Here is a 20,627-nt window from a genome sequence, read left to right as displayed (position 1 = left end):
TCCTTTCCCAGAACACTTGTCTTTAAGCAGGTTCTGGGTGTGCCAACTGAAAACAGAGGGCCAGCAGGAAAGGTGGAAGTTCTTTTTTTTCAGCTCTACTGAGATATAACTGACAAATAACGGGAAGTTTATTCTTAAAGTCAAAAGGCTTTTGGAACTCCCTCAAATCATCCATCAAGTATCAAAAACTGTTGTGAATACACAGAACCCATAGAAGAAGACACAACGCAGCCAGGTCTCAAGTTAAAAGAATACGTTCTATGGCAGCTGTACTGCTCACAACCTATTCTTCTGGCTTCAAAGATTAAGGCTGAGAAAACAGCCACACACACACACACACACACACACACACACACGCTTATGAAAACAACTGCAAACACACGTGGAAACATTCATCATCTTTGTCCTAGCAATCCTTCAAGGAGGAATTCACCCTGGAGTCAAGTGCAAGAAAAATTAGACCACAAAGATGATCAAAATCAAAGTCTGAAGGAAACATGAATACTGTCTAGCAATAGCTGATTAAACATTTTTGTATTATTGCAGATATTTAAAAAGGATTAGCCAGAAATGTGCTTTACCTTGGAAAGACGTCTCTAATATGTGAGAAGAGGAAACATATTTTTCACTTAAGTAAAATAATTCTCATACATTCGAATCTAGAAAGACATACAACTTAGCTGTAGGGTAGTATCAAGTGTGAGAAAGGATGAAAATTCTAAATACTTGGGACTAGGGCATATTAGTTTAGATCAGCGGTCCCCAACGTTTTTGGCACCAGGGACTGGTTTGGGGGAAGACAGTTTTTCCACAGACAGGGCTGGGGGAAGGGTCAGGCGGCAATGCAAGCTACGGGCAACGGCCGATGAAGCTTCGCTTGCTCGCCTGTCACTCACCTCCTGCCGTGTGGCCCGGTTCCTAACAGGCCGTGGATTGGTACCAGTCCACTGCCCAGGGATGGGGACCCCTGGTTTAGATCCTTCCATGTCAATTATCTAAATGATTGGGTTTACCTTGCTCTCAAGAGTGGCTGCTTTACCCTAAATTTAGATGAGTTGAGGTCAAAGAACATCAAACCTCGGGGAGGAGGGCATCCACCTGCAAAGGAAGTTGACACGCAGAGCTCACATCAGGTCAAAGGCGATACGGACACAACTCCTAGACTTTTCCTGGATGTCAAAAGACTCCTTTTTCCAGGATGCTGCGGTACCCACATCCATTACATCATGAGCCTGATGCTGCTGTCTTGCAAAGACACAACACAGCACAAGAGAGTACTGTGCCAGGAGGACATTACCATGGTCCTGCCCTTGCGTCTCTCTCAAGGAGCACTTTTCCCACCACCCTCTCTAAGATTCTTCCCTTGGAATTAAATCCCACCTCCTATGTGATTCTCAGCCCATCCCCTCCTAAGCAGCCAGCCTGTAAGTATGAGATGATTAAAATACTGTCTCTCTGGGAATTCCATGGCGGTCCAGTGGTTAGGGCTCTGCACTCCACTGCAGGGGGCACAGGTTCGATCTCTGGTCAGGGAACTAAGATCCCGCATGCAGTGTGGCATGGCCAAAAAAACAAAAACAAAAAACCAGAACCTGTCTCTCTGCCCAGTGACGTGTAACCAGGTATGGATGGGTTGAGATGTGGGATCGTCTAGGGCCTGATAAATTTTCCACAGTTACAAGCGAACACAAGCAAAGTTCTCTAGAAGGAGAGGACTCTAATCAAATGCCTTAAAAAAGAAAGATACCAACCAGCAAGTAGTTAGTTGTGTGTGCTTGAGTAGTGGGTCAGGCACAGATGTAACCAGATGTGCAGCTTCAATTTCAGGACCTAGAGGGTCCCAAGGGAGCTGGAAATGATTGGCAATTAAGGATTCTCCGGGGTTTTTTTAAACAATTTTTTGGCTGCGCTGCGCAGCATGTGGGATCTTAGTTCCCCCACCAGGGATCGAACCCTCATCCCCTGCATTTAAGGCGTGGAGTCTTAACCACTGGACCACCAGGGAAGTCCAGGATTCTCAAGTTTAGAGCAGAAACTACCAGAAAAACTTACATACACGCCTGGTGGTGAAAAAAAGAACCATCCAAAATTTATTCTCCAACAGACAGACAGCATCAGCAGGTAAAAACTACAGGGGTTTCTCCGTAGATCATACATTCACAAGGCATTATTAGCTTAACAAGTGAGAAAGCCTCTGGTGTATTTTCTGTAACAATATCCACTTCACAGTGTAAACAGGTACTATTATGTGTTCACTTACAATTCCAGAAGGAAAGGCACAACTTGGCAAAACAAAAAAAATTTTTTTTGGATCCTAAAGTCAGGTGCAATTACCGAGAGACAGACTTGAGAACAGTCGCAATCCACTTTTCCACATAGAGGGGCAAAGACTTCACCCAGAAATGTGGGTCTTTCTTTCTCCTTCCTTGTTAAATCCTCGAGAGTAACGAACGCTTCATCGTCTGCTTAATATCACATACACAAAAGGGGGATTAAGAAAAAAAGAATCACAACAGGTTGAACATCCAGCTGCTCCCACCAATACATCAACTCTTAGGTTTACGACAGGGCCTAGGAACACTTCAGCGGTCATCAAATAAGAAAATAGAGACTATAGCTACAAAAATAACACATGAATGAGGTAGATAAATTAAAGCTTTCACATCCAGGACTTGCCTGTTCCAACTTGGTAGCCTTCATGCAATACTCAGAAAAAAAAAAAAGTCTTCATAATTACTTGGCAGAAGTCACAATCAAGGAACTTCTGGTACAAATTAGTATAAGAAGTTATTAGTATATAATAAGACACGCCCTTCCGGTGAGTTTGTTTCTTCAAGAACGGACACCCAGCTCTTCAGAGTAGGCACCGGTGGACTAAATTAAGTCACCTGAGACTCCCTGCTCAGGTGCTCACCTCTCCTGGTTTTAGGAAGAAGGGCATCTGGAAAGCATAGGGAGGACACCTTGGCACTCTTGGGGCTCCAACTGAACTGTATTTAAATAAGCAGCAACACACACACCGACTTTCTAAGGACTAAAATCTGTCCACTTGAGGGCATTCTACTTAAGGTTCCAAGGTTGAAAAAAAATTTGGAATTCTACAACCTTGGTTTAAAAAAAAAAAAGTACATTCAAAAAAGAAAAGAAAAATGGGTGTAGGGTTGGGAGAATACCAAACAGGTCCCTAAACAGACGACAGACCTTGTCCATTTACCCGCATACAGTCACCGCAGAAGTAAGTATACAGTACCCACCCACCCCTCCCCCCAACCCCCAACCAGGCAAAACAGTTGTCTTCTCCATGGTGGTTCAACACCTTCCAACTTGAAATAGGTGACAATCTTTGGAAACAGTTACTCTAGGTTGTACAAAGGTTTTATGTATATAGTTTGTTGCAAGTAACAAAACTACTTTGCAAGACCCGCTTCTTTCCAAAATTAAAAAAAAATACTAGTCTATATTTGTTTTAGTATGAATTTTTTTTTTGATTTTTCTTTTTTGTTTGTTTTTGCAAAGCAGCATAGCAACATTGTGATTGTAGGATGTGCCTGAGGTTGTGCTCACAACTGTAAACATTATTTGCACATCAGGAAGAAAACTGGAGGAGATGGGGGTCTTTAAGAAAAACAAACAAAAAAGGGACAGTTCTAGAGAGATCACTGCACTGCTCCTTCGACGTGCGTTCTCCTGTAGCTTAGCTGACAGCAATCTTGTTTTCCTCCAGGAAGTGAGGGAACTGGTGTTTGGGGACACTGTCAGCAGCTCCTGGCTTCTCCACCTCGGCACTGATGGCCAACTGGGAGCCATCCATCTTGGAGGTTGCGGTGTTATTCACCACAGAGCTGGCCCCCAGGGACACTGGGAGGGTGGGAATGCCACCACTCTGGATCACAGAGATTTCGTTGGTCTTCATGGCCAGACCACCATTGAGCATGGTGGTGTACTGATTCCACACAACAGGGTCCACGTTCACCGAAGGGGCCAGGATTTCCTTGGGAAATATCTCGGGGACCCTCTTTCCGTCCGTTCCTAATAGAGCCATGGTGTTCTCGATGGCCAGCTTCCTGCCACGGCGTGCTGAGCTATTGTTGGCCCCATGCGTCATATAATGGACCTGTGGGAAGAGGGACAGAAAGGTTTCCACCAAAACAGATGGCATTGCATGTGGGCAAACCAAAGTCAAGTCTGCCTAGGGGTTTGGTCTATCTAAACGTATATTTTAAAATTAGATTTTATGTTTAAAAAATCCAGATATTGGGCTTCCCTGGTGACGCAGTGGTTAAGAATCCGCCTGCCACTGCAGGAGACACGGGTTCCAGTCCTGGTCCGGGAAGATCCCACATGCCGTGGAGCAACTAAGCCTGTGCGCCACAACTACTGAGCCTGCGCTCTGGAACCCACGTGCCACAACTACTGAAGCCCATGTGCCTAGAGCCTGTGCTCCGCAACAAGAGAAGCCACCGCAATGAGAAGCCTGCGCACCGCAACAAAGAGTAGCCCCCGCTCGCCGCAACTAAAGAAAAGCCCTGGTGCAGCAACGAAGACCCAATGCACCCAAAAATAAATAAATAAATTTATTTTAAAAAAAGAAATACAGATACCTATTCTCTTAGGGGAAAAAAGAATCAGATCATCTGGCAACCATGGATCTACATTCCTGCCTAGAGGCAAGTAAGGGCAACCGAGGTGGGGAATACACACTCCAATTTTCCCCATACCACTGTTCACATGTACAGTTTTTGTCAACACCTACTACATAGCAGTGTTGTTTCCAGTGCTAGGGTTACAACTTGTGAACACACAAACTTACACAGTTACCAAATGGTACGGAACTTAACACATACAGACACGGAGTACAAGTAAAATGGGAAAATCTATAAGACCAGTAGGTTACATCAGTGTCAATATCCTGGTTATTATTTATTCTATAGTTGTGCGAAATTCTATCACTGGGAGAAACTAGCAAAGTGGGTAAGCATCTCTGTATGACTTCTCCCTCTGCGTGAATCGACAATTACTTGAATAAAAATTTGAGTTAAAAAAATAATCTTTGAACAAAACAGACCCTGGCCTGATGGAGCTGACATCTTAATACATAGTGTCTCAAGATGAGTAATCACTGCTGTAGAGAAAAATAAGCCTAGTTGGGAAGGTTACACGAGGCCACGGGGAATGAATGTTATTCCATCTATGGTAGCAGACAAGGCAAGGACTCTTGTGAAGAGGAAAGAGACCCTACCACTTACTGCTTCTTCAACCTGGCCGGCCTCCTATCTGCGATTATTTTCCTGGTCTGGCTTTTGAGTTTTCAATCCCTTTCTTTATAAAGAGTTGAAGAACATGGTGGGTACTGGGTTTCAAGCGTTCTCACATCACGTCACTGACATGCTTAGAAGTTAGTAGTCATCCCAGCGGGCTCAGAAGTGACTTGATCTTCATCACTCCAAGAAATTATTAAGATGTTCCTGGCATCATGTGAAACACTAATACTACTCAATTAATCTCCAAGCAACCCTGAGGTCATTACCATGATCCCCAAGCCTGAGAAACCGAGGCACAGGAGCCACCTGCCCAAAGCCACTTACGCAACAATAGCAGCTCCAAACCTTCCCCAGACTGATTCCAAGGCCCCTGAACAAATTTAAGCTTTATATTTCTGGAAGTTGGGATTACAGATTAAATTACTTCTATGTTCCTCCCCTGACATTTCTGCCACCTAGACTAAAAAATTCAAAGAATATAGTTTTTTTAATAAGTACTTTTAATTTCTAAAATGATATGAGGTCTTCTAGGTCAACTTTAAGATGAAGTTTCAACCTTTATTCTCACTACAAAGAATTCAACTAGTCTACTCACTGGAGAGCTAGCTAGAGAAAAGAGGTCCAGAGAAACACGCCTGGAACAAAGTAGAGGCAGGACCATGAGGGAAACCCAGGTTTCCCATCCTGTGTCCTTACACAGGCCACTTTCGATCCTTACATGGGACAGTCTCCCAGGTAATATCTTAGGTGGAACCAACTTTTCCTAACAATAGACACAGGATATTCCTTGGAAAAACCCAGCTGTTCAGTTTCAAAGAAAGGCCAATAAACCTGGAGGCTTTCTTCCTTTAACTCCAGTGGCACTATATACATGTTTAACTCGTGGTATTTATTTCAACCTAGCAGGCCAGGAAAACAAAAACCAACGTACAGGATGGTCATCAAGGCTGAAAGCACAGGCAAATCCATAAAGGATTTACCGACACTACATTACAATACATGACAAACATCATCTGTGTTTCTAGACTTGAACGATTTCATGCAGGCACTGACTACAATGAGCATCCCAACTTCAGAGATGTTGTAATGTGAGAAAGTCTCTTTCTTCTTTTTTCGTTTTTTTCTTTTTTGACTGCACTGCGAGGCTTGAACTCACCTTCAAGTTGCCCTTGGTGGTAAAAGCTCGCCCACAAATGTTGCACACGAAAGGCTTCTCCCCGGTGTGAGTCCGCTCGTGAATCTGAAGCGCGCTGGCAGATGAGAAGTTCTTCCCGCATCTTGTGCAGCCGTGATGCTTGGCCTGTCGTCGGGGCTGGAGGGCTAGCAAAGGTGTCATGCCTGGGGACATGGTCACGGGACCAACAAACGCACCAGGAACTTCAACTTTGACATAGGCTGGATGGGCTCGCATAAAGGTCGGTGCGCCACTGCTCCGACCTGGTGTGCACAGAAAAAAAAAAAATCCCAAATTATCACTCTACAGTCATTCGTTCTTCAATCCAAAAAAAAAAGGAGCTTTGACCACAACTGCCCCACTGTTTGACAGCCTGGAAATAGCGTTCAGGAAATTGACACCTTGGAAGCAGCTTTCCTTTTACTTGTTTATCTGCACGGAGAATGACTCCAACACTTCAGAGAAGGTTACTGTTTTGGCTTTAAAGGTATCGGCAACAGTCACAGGCAATGCAATTCCAAGTTCAAATTCCTGCATACAGTTACCTTTATAAAGTAGGCCCTGGCACTATCTTTCTGATTCTACGATGTTGCTATTCCCCCATTTTTGCCATTAATGCCGTCAATAGGCACCCCTTTTATATGGGGTGGTTTTAAAATAGGTTAGATTCTTTTCTCTCCCTCAAGAGTTATTAGTTTGTGAACTTTACATAAGGGAGTGGGATTTCAGAATCAAGGAACTATGGCTTATCTCACTGGCCAAAAAGCAGTGCCCCACTTTCTCAAATACTCTTTACTGGAGCATTTACTTAGGATTACCCATGTTGCCCTCACAGGGCTCAAACACGAAAATATAAACGCACCAAAAGTAAGTACGCTGTCCACACCCAGCTTGCAAGAACCGTCGTAAATAAAAGCATGTCTCTACTACGACAGAGGTAGTTATTATTGCCCTCTATCCAGAAGTACCCACAGAAAGGCTAATCGCCCTACAGAGGAGCTACTTCACATATACCACACTCTCCATTTGTCAAGTTCAACCCAGGTTCCTTTTGGATGACTCTGTGCCCAGAATGGACCTAAGTTAAATCCAAAGCTCTATCACCTTCCGTCTCAGTGCGGCTGTTCTCGGAGCTGTCCACTTTGCCACCAGCATCAGGAGACTTGGACTTGACACTCTCCGCTTGGCTATTGGCTGGGGAGACTGCCTGGAAGGATGTGGTCTCCAGGACATCTGGACTTCGGCTCGGATACTCCTGGTCCCCCATCACTGAGGAGGAAGAGTCGTTGGTCAAGCCATCACTCTCCACTGAACCATTTTCTCGGCTGCTCTGTCGGTGCAGGACAAGACCAGCGAGACCTGCCTTCCCTGGGGCATCTAGGGAAGCCACCGAGGCCAGCCCTAGAGTAGGTGATGCCGAGTGGATGCTGGGAAGGGGCATGGGGACCTTCGAGGAGCTGCCAGGGGCCTCCTGGGAGCAGACTTCATCTACATCGATGCTTTCGACATCATCATGACAGACAACGCTTGTACTGCCATTTTCACCGACCATCATTGGCTCGGGACCCGTAAAGTCACAGGGATTCTCCGGCAGAGGCGTGTTGGGAATCTGACCACCCATGTGCATCCGAATATGCTGCTGCAGCATGACCGCGTTGGTAAACTTCTTCTGGCAGATGGGGCACGAATGCTGCGTCTTTATGGACGTGTTTGTCCGGTGCACCCCGAGGTGCGTCTTCAGGTTGCCTTTGGTGGAGAAGGCTCGACCACAGATCTTACACTGGAACGGCCTCTCCCCGGTGTGGGTGCGGTAATGCATCTTGAGGGAACTTTGGCAGCTTAAGACACGGTGGCATATGAGACATTCGTTGGGGTCGGTGGTGGCCTTGTCGATGTTCTCCACCAGCTGTTGCAGTTTCAGGGTCTCTGACCCCGGCTCGGGTGTCCCACTCCCTTGGAAGCCACCAACCCTCGGGGAATTATGGTTGGGCCCCACCCCAGGTAGGATGGATCCATCCACACTTTCCGGAGAAGGCCCAGGCTGCAGGTCGTTGGGCAATGGGCCACCCATGAGGTCCTTGGGGTTAGTCCCCGAAGAGAGATTCTGAGATAGCCCTACATTGGGGGTCCCCGTCGCAAGGACGGGTTTGTTGTCTAAGGAGAGCACGGATTCATCTACGGGGACAGGGCCAGAGAGCGCGTAGGGAAGGCCACTGCCTGCCGCCATCTTGTCGTGGAACTCGGCAAACAGCTGGGGGTTTGCCTTCACCTGGGGATGCCGATGAAAGTGCACCTTGAGGTTGCCCTTGGTGGTGAAGCGGTGGCCGCAGACAGAGCACACGAAGGGTCTCTCTCCGGTGTGGGAGCGGAGGTGGATCTGCAAGGAGCTATCAGTCCCAAAAACCTTGCTACAGTACTTACACTTGTGCTTGTAGAGGACCTCGTCCTTGGGTTTGACATCTACCGGGGAGACACTCGGTGGCTTCCCTTTCCCTTTCTTGGACGGGTCTAACGCCACTGCGGAGAAGGGGCTCTGGAAGAGCACAGAGCCTGGGGCCTGAGGTAGCAACGCCCCCGGGAGACGCGACAGGACGCTGGGGAGCACCCGGGTCCCATCTGGCTTCAGGGCGAACGGCGTCAGCCCCGGGGACACGGAGCTGGCAGCGGAAGGGATGCTGGTGTGAGGTAGCTTGGCTGGCTTCAAGGTATCCAGGGGCAAAGCCGGGCTCCCCGCCTTCTGGCTGAGCAGAGCCACAGCCGCCGAAACCTGCTGGGACACGTGGCCGCCCAGCGTCTTCAGGGAGTCGGCTCCGGCCACGCCGCTGGAGTGGAGGGCGTGGGAGGCCCACAGGTTCACCTGCACGCGGATCTGCTCCGTGAGCTGGATTTGCTGGAGCTGCTGCTGCTGCAGACACAGGATCTGCTCGAGGACCCAGGGGATGCTGCTGGCGCCGGGCAGTGGGGCTGGGGGCGCGTCTGCGCCCCGCTGGTTCACGGCCACCTTGGTGCCCCGTAGTGCTTGAAGCGTGACGTTGGTGTTGGCCACTTTGCCTTTGGGTAAATAGCTTATGTCCTGGGGTGTGGGTGGCAGGGCGGCCTCCGTCTTTAAGTACACGACGGACTCTGCCCCCGGCTTCTCCCTCGTGTCCCCTGAGCTGCCACCGTCCTCTCTGTGACCGTCCTTCCTGCTTGGGCTGCGTGGCTGGTGGCTCAGCACAGCCCCAGAGAAGTCTTCTGAAGGCACTGGCCCCTCACTGTCGTTCATGATGAGGACAGGTGGATTTTTAGTGCAATTTTTCTTATGGTCTAAGAACTCCGAGAAACTGAAGAACTCGGCACAGCATTTCTCACAGATGTGAGTCTCCTCCCGCCGAGGCCTCTTTATCCCTGCTCCGTCCACGTTCACATCATCGCCACTCCCTGGGGGGTTCATTGGAGTACCTGCGACAAGAGAGAAAAAGCTAAGAACTCTACCCAAGAAAGGATGTGGGGTGATTTCTTGGGAAAAACCACAGCTCACAATCCAGAGGTCTTCGTGATCTGTGTCCCAACACGTACAAAACTGTGTAAGGGAACAAGGCATCCAAAGAGTCTCAAGTGAACCAATCACTTAGGTAGTGGGGGTCAAATCATAACCCCCCAAAATGTCCAATCCTAACCCCTGCACCTGTGCAAGTGACCTTCTTTGGGGTAGGGGGGGAAATCTTTGCAATTGTAATTAGGGTGGGTCCCAAGTCCAGTATCTGGTGTCCTTAAGGAGAAAAGAAAGGGACCCGAGACAGAATAAGGCCATGTGAAGCCAAGGCAGGAGTTAACGTGGCTTTTATAAGCCAAGGACGGCTGGAAGCCAACAAAAGGTAGGGAGGAGGCCTGGTACAGACTCACCCTCAGAGGCTCCAAAAGGAACCCTGCAACTCCTAAATTTCAGCTGTCCACCCTCCAGAACTGTGAGAATAAATCTGTCTTAAACCATCTAGTCTGTGCCAACTTATTAAGGCAGCCCTGGGAAACGCATACAATTCATTAAAATAATCCCCTTGGAGCTCTGGCCCTCACCCTCAGCTGAGAGCTGGCTTGAAAGGCAAATGGATCTCATGCCACCATAAAATGATGTTGGAAACCTCTTCAATTCATGGCCGCTTATCTCCATCCTGGGCCCATCGAAAGTGAAATTGCAGTAAGTCACTCATTCAGACAATGTGGTAAGTGTACCTTCCCACCAGGGACAATGAAAGTTTAAAGGTGCTAAAAATTATGAGAGCAGTAATAAATTCACCTAAAATATGGAGAACCGTACACGGGAAGATCAAGCAGATAGTCCGAGGAGTATTTTCATATAAGAAAAAACACACTGAGAAAAAAGGAAAGATTGTATGTCCAAGAAAAAAAACTTCACTGACCTTCCTGATTATGAAAAACCTATAGAAATGCCTTAACAGGACATTAAAGGATTAATAAGCCATTAAACAAAGAAGGAAGCCCAAGAAAGGAAGGAAGGGATGGGAATGATGGACTTTATTCCTCACCTTCCATTTGCAACTTCTACTCTGTTACACAAAAATCAAACAACCATCCTATTCTGGGTAGTTCTATTCCTGAAAATGAGTGGTCCCTGGACTTCTTTTGCAGTTGGGTCCTATGTCCTTCACAGTGACTGCTAGTCTGCACGTTACAATGCCTGTCAGGGGACTGTGCTTTAGCCAGATGCCTGAGTCTTGGCGGGTGGCGAATCTCTAAGCTACTTTATTTTTCTCATTTCCTGCCTAACCTATTATATGTACACCTTACCACTGAGAAGTCATATAGGCACACCTCAGACCCAGCAACTCCAGGTGCACAGATCCAAACCACAGACGTTTGCACACGTATACAAAGATCCGTGGAGAGGACTTCCCTGGTGGCGCAGTGGTTAAGAATCCACCTGCCAGCGCAGGGGACACGGGCCAGGAAGATCCCACATGCCGCAGAGCAACGAAGCCCGTGCGCCACAACTGCTGAGCCTGCGCTCTAGAGCCCGTGAGCCACAACTACTGAAGGCTGCACTCCACAACAAGAGAAGCCACCACAATGAGTAGCCCCCACTCGCCGCAACTAGAGAAAGCCTGCACGCAGCAACAAAGACCCAACACAGCCAAATATAAATAAATAAATAAACTTATTAAAAAAAAAAATCCATGGAGGAAGAAGGATATTTTTCACAGAAATGTTTAGAGCCACAAAAGAAGAAAAAAAAAAAGGTAAATTTTGGTTTACCCACAGTACAAAAATGATGCAGAATTTCCGTATGTCCTGACATGGAGACAGAAGTTAGGTGGAAGTAGGTTACAGAATAGTTTGTAAGGTGTGTCCATTTTTGTTTAAAACAAAACCGATTTGAAATGTACAAATGCATGGGGGTAAGACCAGGCAGTATCCACTTATCTTTGAAATAAAATGATCACTTTGTAAAGCCAACTAACCCATTTTGCCTCAATTCCTTGGGTGATTACATTTCCCAACAGCATGGGTTTTTGCCTGAGGAGTCAGTCAACAATTTGGGGAGGGGCTGATCTTGCAACAAAGTGTATTTCTCTTGAGAAAGATCTATGCTTTCCATCAGATTTTCAGACACTGGTTCTTTTACATTTCTGTAGCAAGGCCTTAATAAATTGACTTAACTTTTTCTAATTTCAGACTAAATCATCAGAAGTTCTGCAAGGTGTATGTGGGTTGGGGGTGAGCCAAGAGAAAGCAAACAGGTCAGGATCAATCCATGGAAAACAGGTTTGATTCGGTGGGCTTACCCCTCAGGATTTCTATTAAAGGTGTAAAATCATGACAACCAAGTTAGATGCCTGTGTTAAGTGATGTGATTAATTTAACAAATGTTTGTTGAGTGCTGACTGTGAGCCTGGCACCATCCTATGACCTGAAAGTGCAGATACTGTACGTATTCAGGGAACATCAGTTTCTCCACCTTTTCTATTTCGGTGGCTTATCTGGTTACCTGGGCAACTAGGGCTGCTGAACACAATAAGGCTTGTACCAGTCATTTAAATCCTCACTCATTTCATTTAACAATACTTCTCGCCTCCTACTGAGTACAAGGCAGGGGCTAAGGGGGCTGATGAAAAGATGAGCAGCCCAATAGCCTCCGGTAGTCCAGACTAGAACCTCCAGGTGCCCCGTGCTCCATACTATACTCTTCCAACCCTATTAAACATCAGCCCCATTTACAGATAAGAAAAACAGACTTGGAGGTAATGTGACATACCCAAGGCAACACAATGAAAAATCTAGTCATAGATAAACTTTTGAGCGCTTACTATGTACCAGGTGTAATTTACATGTTATTAACAACTCGAGGTAGAGACTATTATATTTAACAGAGGGAGAAACTGAGGCACAGACGACATTAACTTCCCCAAGGTAGGGCATGTGGTAAACTGCGGAGCCAACACTAAAACCCAGGCACGCAGGACCCAGACCCTCCCTTTGAACTCTTCCTTGATACACTTCCTCCCAAGCATATGTTTCTTCTGTTGAGACTGGCAACTATCTTTCCTCTCACAGAAACCCCAGGAGGGACAGGAAAGCTTGAGGGGTCAGGTTTGGGGGTGTGGGGAGGTTAACTTAGGACACAATACACGCCTGCTACTTCCATGTGGAGTGTAGCAGGTAGATACCTCCTTCCTTCTGGCTCCACAACTGCTCCAAAGCAATCATATTTCCAAGAATCAAGTTAAAGATATTCGTCGGGGCTTCCTTGGTGGCGTGGTGGTTGGGAGTCTGCCTGCCAATGCAGGGGACACGGGTTCGAGCCCTGGTCCGGGAAGATCCCACATGTTGCAGAGCAACTAAGCCCGTGCGCCACAGCTACTGAGCCCACACACCACAACTACTGAGACAGTGCTCTAGAGCCCGCGAGCTACAACTACTGAGCTCAAGTGCCACAACTACTGAAGCCCGCGTGCCTAGAGCCCGTGCTCCACAACAAGAGAAGCCACGAGCCCGCGCACCGCAACGAAGAGTAGCCCCCGCTCACTGCAACTACAGAAAGCCCACGCGAAGCAACAAAGACCCAACACAGCCAAAAATAAATAAATAAATAAACTAATTAATTAATTAATTAAAGATATTGATCAATTCCCAGAATCCTTAAGATAGTATCTATTGGTACACTTTCCCAAGACTTCTAATGGGTGTTTTCTGGGGTGTGTTGTTAAACTGGCACAATCTTTCTGGAAGTGCAATTTTGGCAATTATGTGTCAAGAACTTTAGAAGTGGAACTTAAAGAGTTTCTCTTGGGAGGGAAATACACCAGTAGGCTGGTGCCTATAAATACATACAACTTCTTCAGAGCACAATCCACCAACGTCATCATTTTAGTGCAATTCTCCTTCTACCCAGCAATTCCCTTGTTAGGAGTTTACTTTCTGTGATACCAGGATACAGGTTTCATAGAAACAAACAGCCTAAACAAAAAAGGATGCACTCTGGTCCGTCAGTACGGTTCTGATTCAATAAATCAGGGTACACGAAAAAGATGACTACTTTGTAGCCTTCAAAAATAAAGTTGGTCTTTATTATATATGCTTGCTCTGTAAGACAACCGCCCAAGACTGATTTCAAGAGGAAAAAAAGTGTAGAGAACAGGATGTACAGATAATGTGCTCCCCCCTCTTTGTATTTGGGGATAAAGATATAAGTATGTACGTGGGAAACTTTTGAAATAATAGATGCTGTGGCTGGTCCCTGCCTCTTGAAGCACAGGCCTGGGGTGGAAGAGAAACTTTAAAATGTATACACTTTTGGGACTTCCCTGGCGATGCAGTGGTTAAGACTCCACACTTCCAATGCAGGGGACACAGGTTCGATCCCTGGTCAGGGAGCCACATGGCGTGCAGCCTGACCACAAAAAATAAATAAATAAATGTATACACTTTTGTACTTTGGCTTCTTTTTAATTAGCATGTTACACCCCTTTTCTCAGCCATTCTATTTCTGGAAATCTCTAACAAACCTCATGTACAAATGCTTGTTAAGGGCCAAAGCAAAACTACTACCATCCTCCACAAACTGCAACAAAGCACTCACTTCAGACTCCTTCCTATATACCTTAACTCACTTATCTTCGTAGCCACGTAAAACAAGCATCTTTGTTCCCAATTTGCAAACATGGAAACTAAGGCTCAGAAATAACTGCCTCAAGGTGCCATATGGGTAAAACACAAGAGCAGGGATTATAGTCTTAAATACTATTGAAGAAGGGAACTAAAGTTAGTGGCCTAATTTATAATTGTTTCTTCTAGAGCAGTTTCTTCAACTTTTTTTCATTTTACCCCTCTAGGAAGGCTTTTAAAGCTTTTTTTCCCTAATCACCCCCTCCTCAAATTTTAATACCACCAATATACTATATTATCTGTTTATGCACTATGGTCCTTTGGAAGGCCACAAACCATTGTAACATCAATAAACATTTTTGCCCCCCCAAAAGAAACAATTTTCACCCCCTTGGGGACAATATTCCCTTACTGACAGTGCAGGTTTTAAAGGAGATAACTCTTTAAACTGGGGCCGATGAAATTAGACAGGAAAAAAAAATGGCAACCTTATTTTCACTCAGCTGAATTAAAACTTAACATGTCTTTCAATTATGAGCGTGGGGAACATACCTCAGCGGTATTTGCAGAACCCATGCCTGTGTCATCAACAGAAAGCAGGTATTTTCCTATGATGTCAGCGTGGTCGCATTACTGGAAATTCTGGTTACCTGACTGACTGCTAGATCTCCTTTATTGTGTTCATAAAGAAGCACATGTTACTATATCACAAATGTTTTCATTTTTACTAAGTGTTATCTCAATGCAATTTATTTCCTTGGTATTTCTATATATCTTATTGTATGCATTTAAATACATTCTGTTGAGAAGGGGTGAATGTGGCACAAAAAAGGTTAAGCTCCCTGCCCGAGAAGGATCCAACAGTTCCCAAGAGTGATTTACAACCTGAATACCAGCTTGCCTGCACTGTATACACAGGCTTGCCTCTTCCGTAGCCTCCAAGCAATACCGGCAACATCCCACTTGAGTCTTCAAACAGCAGGAGCTCTGTTTGCTGGTGCAGTAAAAAGTACTTCGACATCCAGACCACCACTGGCAAATACTGAAAGCGTATTTGCCAAAGAGTAAGAGGACTCTGTTATGAACAATTGCTGGGTATGCTTAAGTTAACCCTTCCCAAAAGGAAAAAGCAAAGTTCAGAGGAATTACACAGCAACTAGATCTTCCTTCCTTCCACCCCACCCCCACTCCGAATTTTAGGAATGTTATCTCTCAGCATCTAGTTATCCAATAAGTTGGAAGAATGCAGTAAACCCAGCAGGGGGCTTAGATTCAATCACTGCTAAATGGATAGAAAATACTCTTACTATTGTATAGGAAGAAAGCTCATCTGCCAGAGGCCAATCAAATTCTGGAGCCAGTGAAAATGCTTAAGAAACAAACCTGTGTATCTTGAGAAAAGCATTATGCCTCAAGCTTATCCCCCCCCCCCATTCCTATATTAAAAGAACTACAATGAGCAGATTATCTAGAGTACATAAACATCTTCTACCCCACCCCCACCGGCAGGATAACTGCTTACCAAAAAACAAAAGGAAATTGAGATGTCCTTAAACACTGAACCAGTTCAAAGAAACTGGTTTACCAGTTTAATTTTACATCTGAATTCAGCAATCCGGGAAACACTTAAGGAACAGCCCTTAACTCAATTTGTAGGTGGCAAATTAGAGCAGTAATTAACTTTCTATTTAATTAAGGTACAAAAAAAAATTGTTCCATATGGTCTTGGATCAAAATTCAAGTCTGCTGAAAAGGAAAAAGTAAAAGAATCAAAGTTTCTTTGTGCTAAGGTGTGCGAGCTCTGCTATTTACACTATAGAGATACGTCCCATATTGCCTCAACTGGAGCTCATCTTTTAAGCAATTTGTAAACTCCATGAAGGCAGGAGCTTTTGCTGACTCCTTCCCCAGATCCCCCTGGAACAAAGCCTGACATAGACTTGAAATCTAGAAAAAAAAATAGATGGCATCGATCAGAGATGCAGTTCTTACATGGAATTAGAGCTTTTAAAATTTTTAGATGCTTTTTTAAACAATCAAAAATACAGTAGGTTAAGGATGATGAAAAAGGGAGTATCTTGAACTCTTCCCATCATTTTTTCCAGGGCAGTAAAGCCCAGAGCACCAAATGCAAACTCTGCTTTATTTTCGACTTGCAGGACCTCTTATTCTAAAGCCTGCAAAGGCACATCTCAAAAATTAAAAGGGAGGAGGAGAGATAACACTCAACCAGCCGAACACTCACCATAGCTCCCTCATCTGATAGAAAATCCCATCCCATAACCAACTCTTCTAAAACCACGATAAACACAGCTTCTTGGATTTAGAGCAAGGCTCAAATCAAACAGGACAAGGCAACCCTGGGCAAGCCATTGCAACCAGGAGTTAAAGTTTACTCTAAAATGAGTAAAAATGAGGATTACAGATAATGTCGTTGAGGTCCCCAGCCTGGTGTCTGGCACACAGTAGGCTACAGATAAAACTGCAGAATTATCTCAACTTGGCAGTTCAGTGCCATCTTGGCACAATAAAAAATAAAACATTGTTATTTTGAACAAAATTAATTACTGATCACATTTCCAGCACACAGTGGGTCTTGTATAGTTGAAACTATCTAAATAAACAGCATGCTTCATCTCCATGGTACACAGGAAGAACCCAAAAGCTCAGAAATCAAGGTTAGACAGCTGAAAGTCATACAACCAGATTGGAATGTACACATCACTCTAAAATTTTACCAAAACCTAACTTCATTTTAAAAGAGGAAGCATTAACTCTATCCCTCCCTCCCAAGATGGCTCCCCAACTCCCCACCGTGAGGAAGGCAGCAGAGGCTTGAAGGACCAACTAGCATTGACTTGTGCAATTTCTTTTTAACGGAACAAAAGCGGTGTGGGCAAGTTGCAGCCCCTTTCAGAAACTCAGATGAAAACACAGAAAGTCGGCCTGCAACATGAACTAACACTTCGATCAACAAGATTTCCCTCTCCCTCTATTAAAATATAAGCTCCCAAGTGCCCTATTCTCAGAATCCTTACCGCCAATGTAGGTCATTTCAGTTTAGAAACTGGGGCTAGGCAGTTATTTGAAATTTGGGAATCTTAATCGTTGATGGCTGTAATCCAGTTTAGCACAAAGGGCATTTGAAACTCTTTTGAGAAAATGCTAATTTTCCTGTATGTAGCCTGAGTCCCCTGACCACCTGCAGATTTTCTGATCTGCTAATTTTTTGCCGGACTTCATTTTCCTCCCTCAAAAAGTACATTCTTTATAAGTGGGTCTCAAATTGGCTTTGCAAAATAAGACCAGTCTAAACTGGATTTTTTAAATGATACATACAGGCTGCTCAAATACAAAATGCATCAGTTAAAATGTACTGCTTGGGAAAACTACCTTCGGTCCTATGGTGGCAACTGGGGGACTGTGCAAACACATTCGAGGATCGAAGAATTCTTTCCAAGAATTCCAAAGACTTGGCAAAGAAAACCCGGCACAGCCAGGGATAGCTCAAGCAACCGACTGGAGTCCCTAGCCTAGCCCAGCCCAGCGCTCTCCATCCCCCTGCCCCAGCCTGTCCCACCCATCAGGTGTGAGCCGGTACCTGCGAAGGGACCCGCCTCTCAGCAAAGGGCGCGGTTCCAGGTTGGGCCTCCAGGGGGCGCCCGCGCGCAGCTCGACCGTCCACTCCAACCCAAGCGATCAATAGCAACTCCCCCTCCCAAATCGTGGAGGGAGCGCACAGCCAGGCCCGCGATCCTAACCAGCTCGGGTTAACTGATTGCAAACTCCAGCTAGCGTTAATTTAAGAAGCTCCCCGTAAGGTGCCAAACGCCACCAAAAGCCCCACTTGAGCGCGCCCACCCAAAATGAAGCGGGTAGGGGGAAGGGGAGGTCAGCGCAGGACCAGGGGAGGGGTCAGAGCCAGGAGCTCGCCCCTCCTCTCGGGAGGAAGCGGGCGGGCAGAGGGTTAACCCTTTTGTTCCAGGTGGGCCAGGCAACGAAGCCTCTCCATTCTCCCCCGCACTCCCCCTCCCAAGGCACAAAGAGAGTCCACCCCCCTCCGACCTTGGGTGCACGCTGCCCTGACCATCGGACGCCCGAAAACGCACAGCCGCCCCCTCGGTCAAGCCGATCTCTTTCATTTGCCCTGGAAAAATGCTATTTGGGGGGAAATAGGGATTTACATTATATTATAAATTTAGGAAATTTACCACATTCCCTCCCCGAAATAAAAGGTACGGTAACCAAAACGTAGCAACCGTTTTCCCATCGGAGTTGTGGCTCGAAGAGTCTGGGGTTGCCGCGCACACCCCCATTACGGGCTGGGAAATTAGAAAGCAGGCGGCGAGGAGAGAAGCCACCAACAAGGCCCAAGAGGACGTTAAAAACGCCCCCTCCCCCCACGCGTACGCGAAAAACTTATCAGGCGACAATTTGGCGGGCCAGGACGGAGGGGAGATAGTGGGAAATCGACTGGCTCCTAAAGCCCCCTGGGTTACATGATTAGGAAGAGAGGAGTTTGCTTGGCCGCTCCCGACCGGGCTGGGGGGTCCAGAACTCCTCCAGACCCTAAAGACGCGAGGCGCGGAAGCGTGGGCCGGGTCAGCCCCCCGAGCTCGCCCTGGCCACGACCGCCCGGCCCTGGCCCGACCTCTCCCCTCTGGCCTCCGGGGCGCGCGTTTGGAAAGCCGGGCGCACTAGAAAAGCCACGCAAAACGCCAGGCTGGTGCACCCCAGCGGGGCTGCTGTGCGCCCGCGACCCCCGCCCCTGGGGGCCCGCACCCCTCCCGCCGGCCGCGGTTTATTTTTAGGAAGTCGGAAATCAAAGATGGCTGGAGGTCAGGCCCCGAAAGGTTAGGGCGAAGATCGACAGGCGGCGTAGCCCCGGGAGAAAAGAGGAAAACCAAAAAAGAAATTTTTTTTTAAAAAGGAAAATACTGTGCTCTTCTCCTCCACCTCTTCGGGCCCTCCAATCCCCTCCGCAGCGCTGGTGGCCCGCACCCCAGCTCCTGGGGGTGGGGAGAGGTCGCGCCCCCTCCCCCCTCTTGGCCCGGGAGGGGCGCGTGCAACAAACAGATCGTGCTCCCCCGGGAGGTCTTCCTAGGGTGCGCCCCTTCCCCAGCTTCCTACAAAGACCCTAACGGGTGAGGGAAAGAGTGGGGACCCACGGGGTCTTTCTTTTAAAAAGCAGCGCCAGGGAGGGAGGAGGGGAGCCTAAGTTACAAGTCGGGGGGAGGCTACTAGTGAGGGGAGTGGAACCAATTACGAGGAGCAGAGGACAAGGAGAAGGGAACCTTTCAGGAATGAGGGACACAGGAGAGGCTGGGGGTCAATTTTACAATAAGAGCGAGACCTGGGGGTGAAACTTACACAAGAGGGGAGAAGCGATAAAAGGGGAGAAGTGTAAAATTAACGAGGGTGGGGGTGGGGAATGAGGCTGCCGCTCTCCTCTGGAACTGAGCCCCCAGATCTCGGTTCCACAGTCTGCGGTGGAAGCCGTTGGCTCCCCAAAGTCCGCGCCTTCGAGGGTCCCGCGAACGTCCCGGAAACTGCCCGCCCGGGGCGTGCGCCCCCAGCCCCACTCACCCGGCTCCCCCGCCGCCGGCGCCGCTGCGGCCGCATCTGCAAACTCCGGGGCTGGCTGCTGCGGCTGCTGCTCGCCCTGGTCCTCCTCCGAGTTGATGTGTTGGGGTTTCGCCTGCTTGCGCCTCGACATGGTGCGAGCATCGGGGCGCCTGGAGAGCCGCGGTTATTTGCCCACTCCGCCACAAATTCCTGGAGTTGGGAAATTTACCCCCCTTCGGCCGGAACGCGCATGTCCCAGTAATTATTATTATCAATAATGCATTGCGATTTATCATGAGCCCTGACAGCTGATTGGCCTGGGTCCAAGACCTCAGAGATCATTTAAATAAGACCTCATTGATCAGGGAGGGGCGAGGCATTCTGGGCTTTGTAGTCCGGCCCTACAAGCGACAAAGGCGTGTTCATCGGGGGAGAGCAACTAATTAGCATCCGGGCTCAGATTGGCTGGACCGTGGACGAAATCCGAGGGGGACCCATCCTCGCTTCAGCTATCTGAATCCTCG

At 47.2% G+C, this 20,627-nt stretch overlaps 1 protein-coding gene across 3 annotated transcripts; it reads right to left on the bottom strand.

The window, feature by feature from the left end:
• Positions 1-3,694: 3,694 nt before the first annotated feature.
• Positions 3,695-20,254, bottom strand: SALL4 (spalt like transcription factor 4; the record flags this gene model as incomplete). 3 transcript variants are annotated; one of them, XM_081255997.1, is made up of 4 exons in its annotated part: positions 3,695-4,114; positions 6,418-6,698; positions 7,540-9,876; positions 20,125-20,254. In XM_081255997.1, 4 exons carry the CDS (start codon positions 20,252-20,254, stop codon positions 3,695-3,697), a joined length of 3,168 nt encoding a protein of 1,055 aa, XP_081112123.1. The 3 variants fall into 3 exon arrangements, with proteins under 3 accessions (XP_081112123.1, XP_081112124.1, XP_081112125.1); XM_081255998.1 differs by having other exon boundaries at positions 8,857-9,876; XM_081255999.1 differs by lacking the exon at positions 7,540-9,876.
• Positions 20,255-20,627: the final 373 nt, after the last annotated feature.

Source organism: Mesoplodon bidens, assembly GCF_964165515.1.
Source record: "Mesoplodon bidens genome assembly, chromosome: 15".
Classification (NCBI taxonomy): Eukaryota; Metazoa; Chordata; class Mammalia; order Artiodactyla; family Ziphiidae; genus Mesoplodon; species Mesoplodon bidens.
This window is presented reverse-complemented; position numbering and strand designations above follow the sequence as displayed.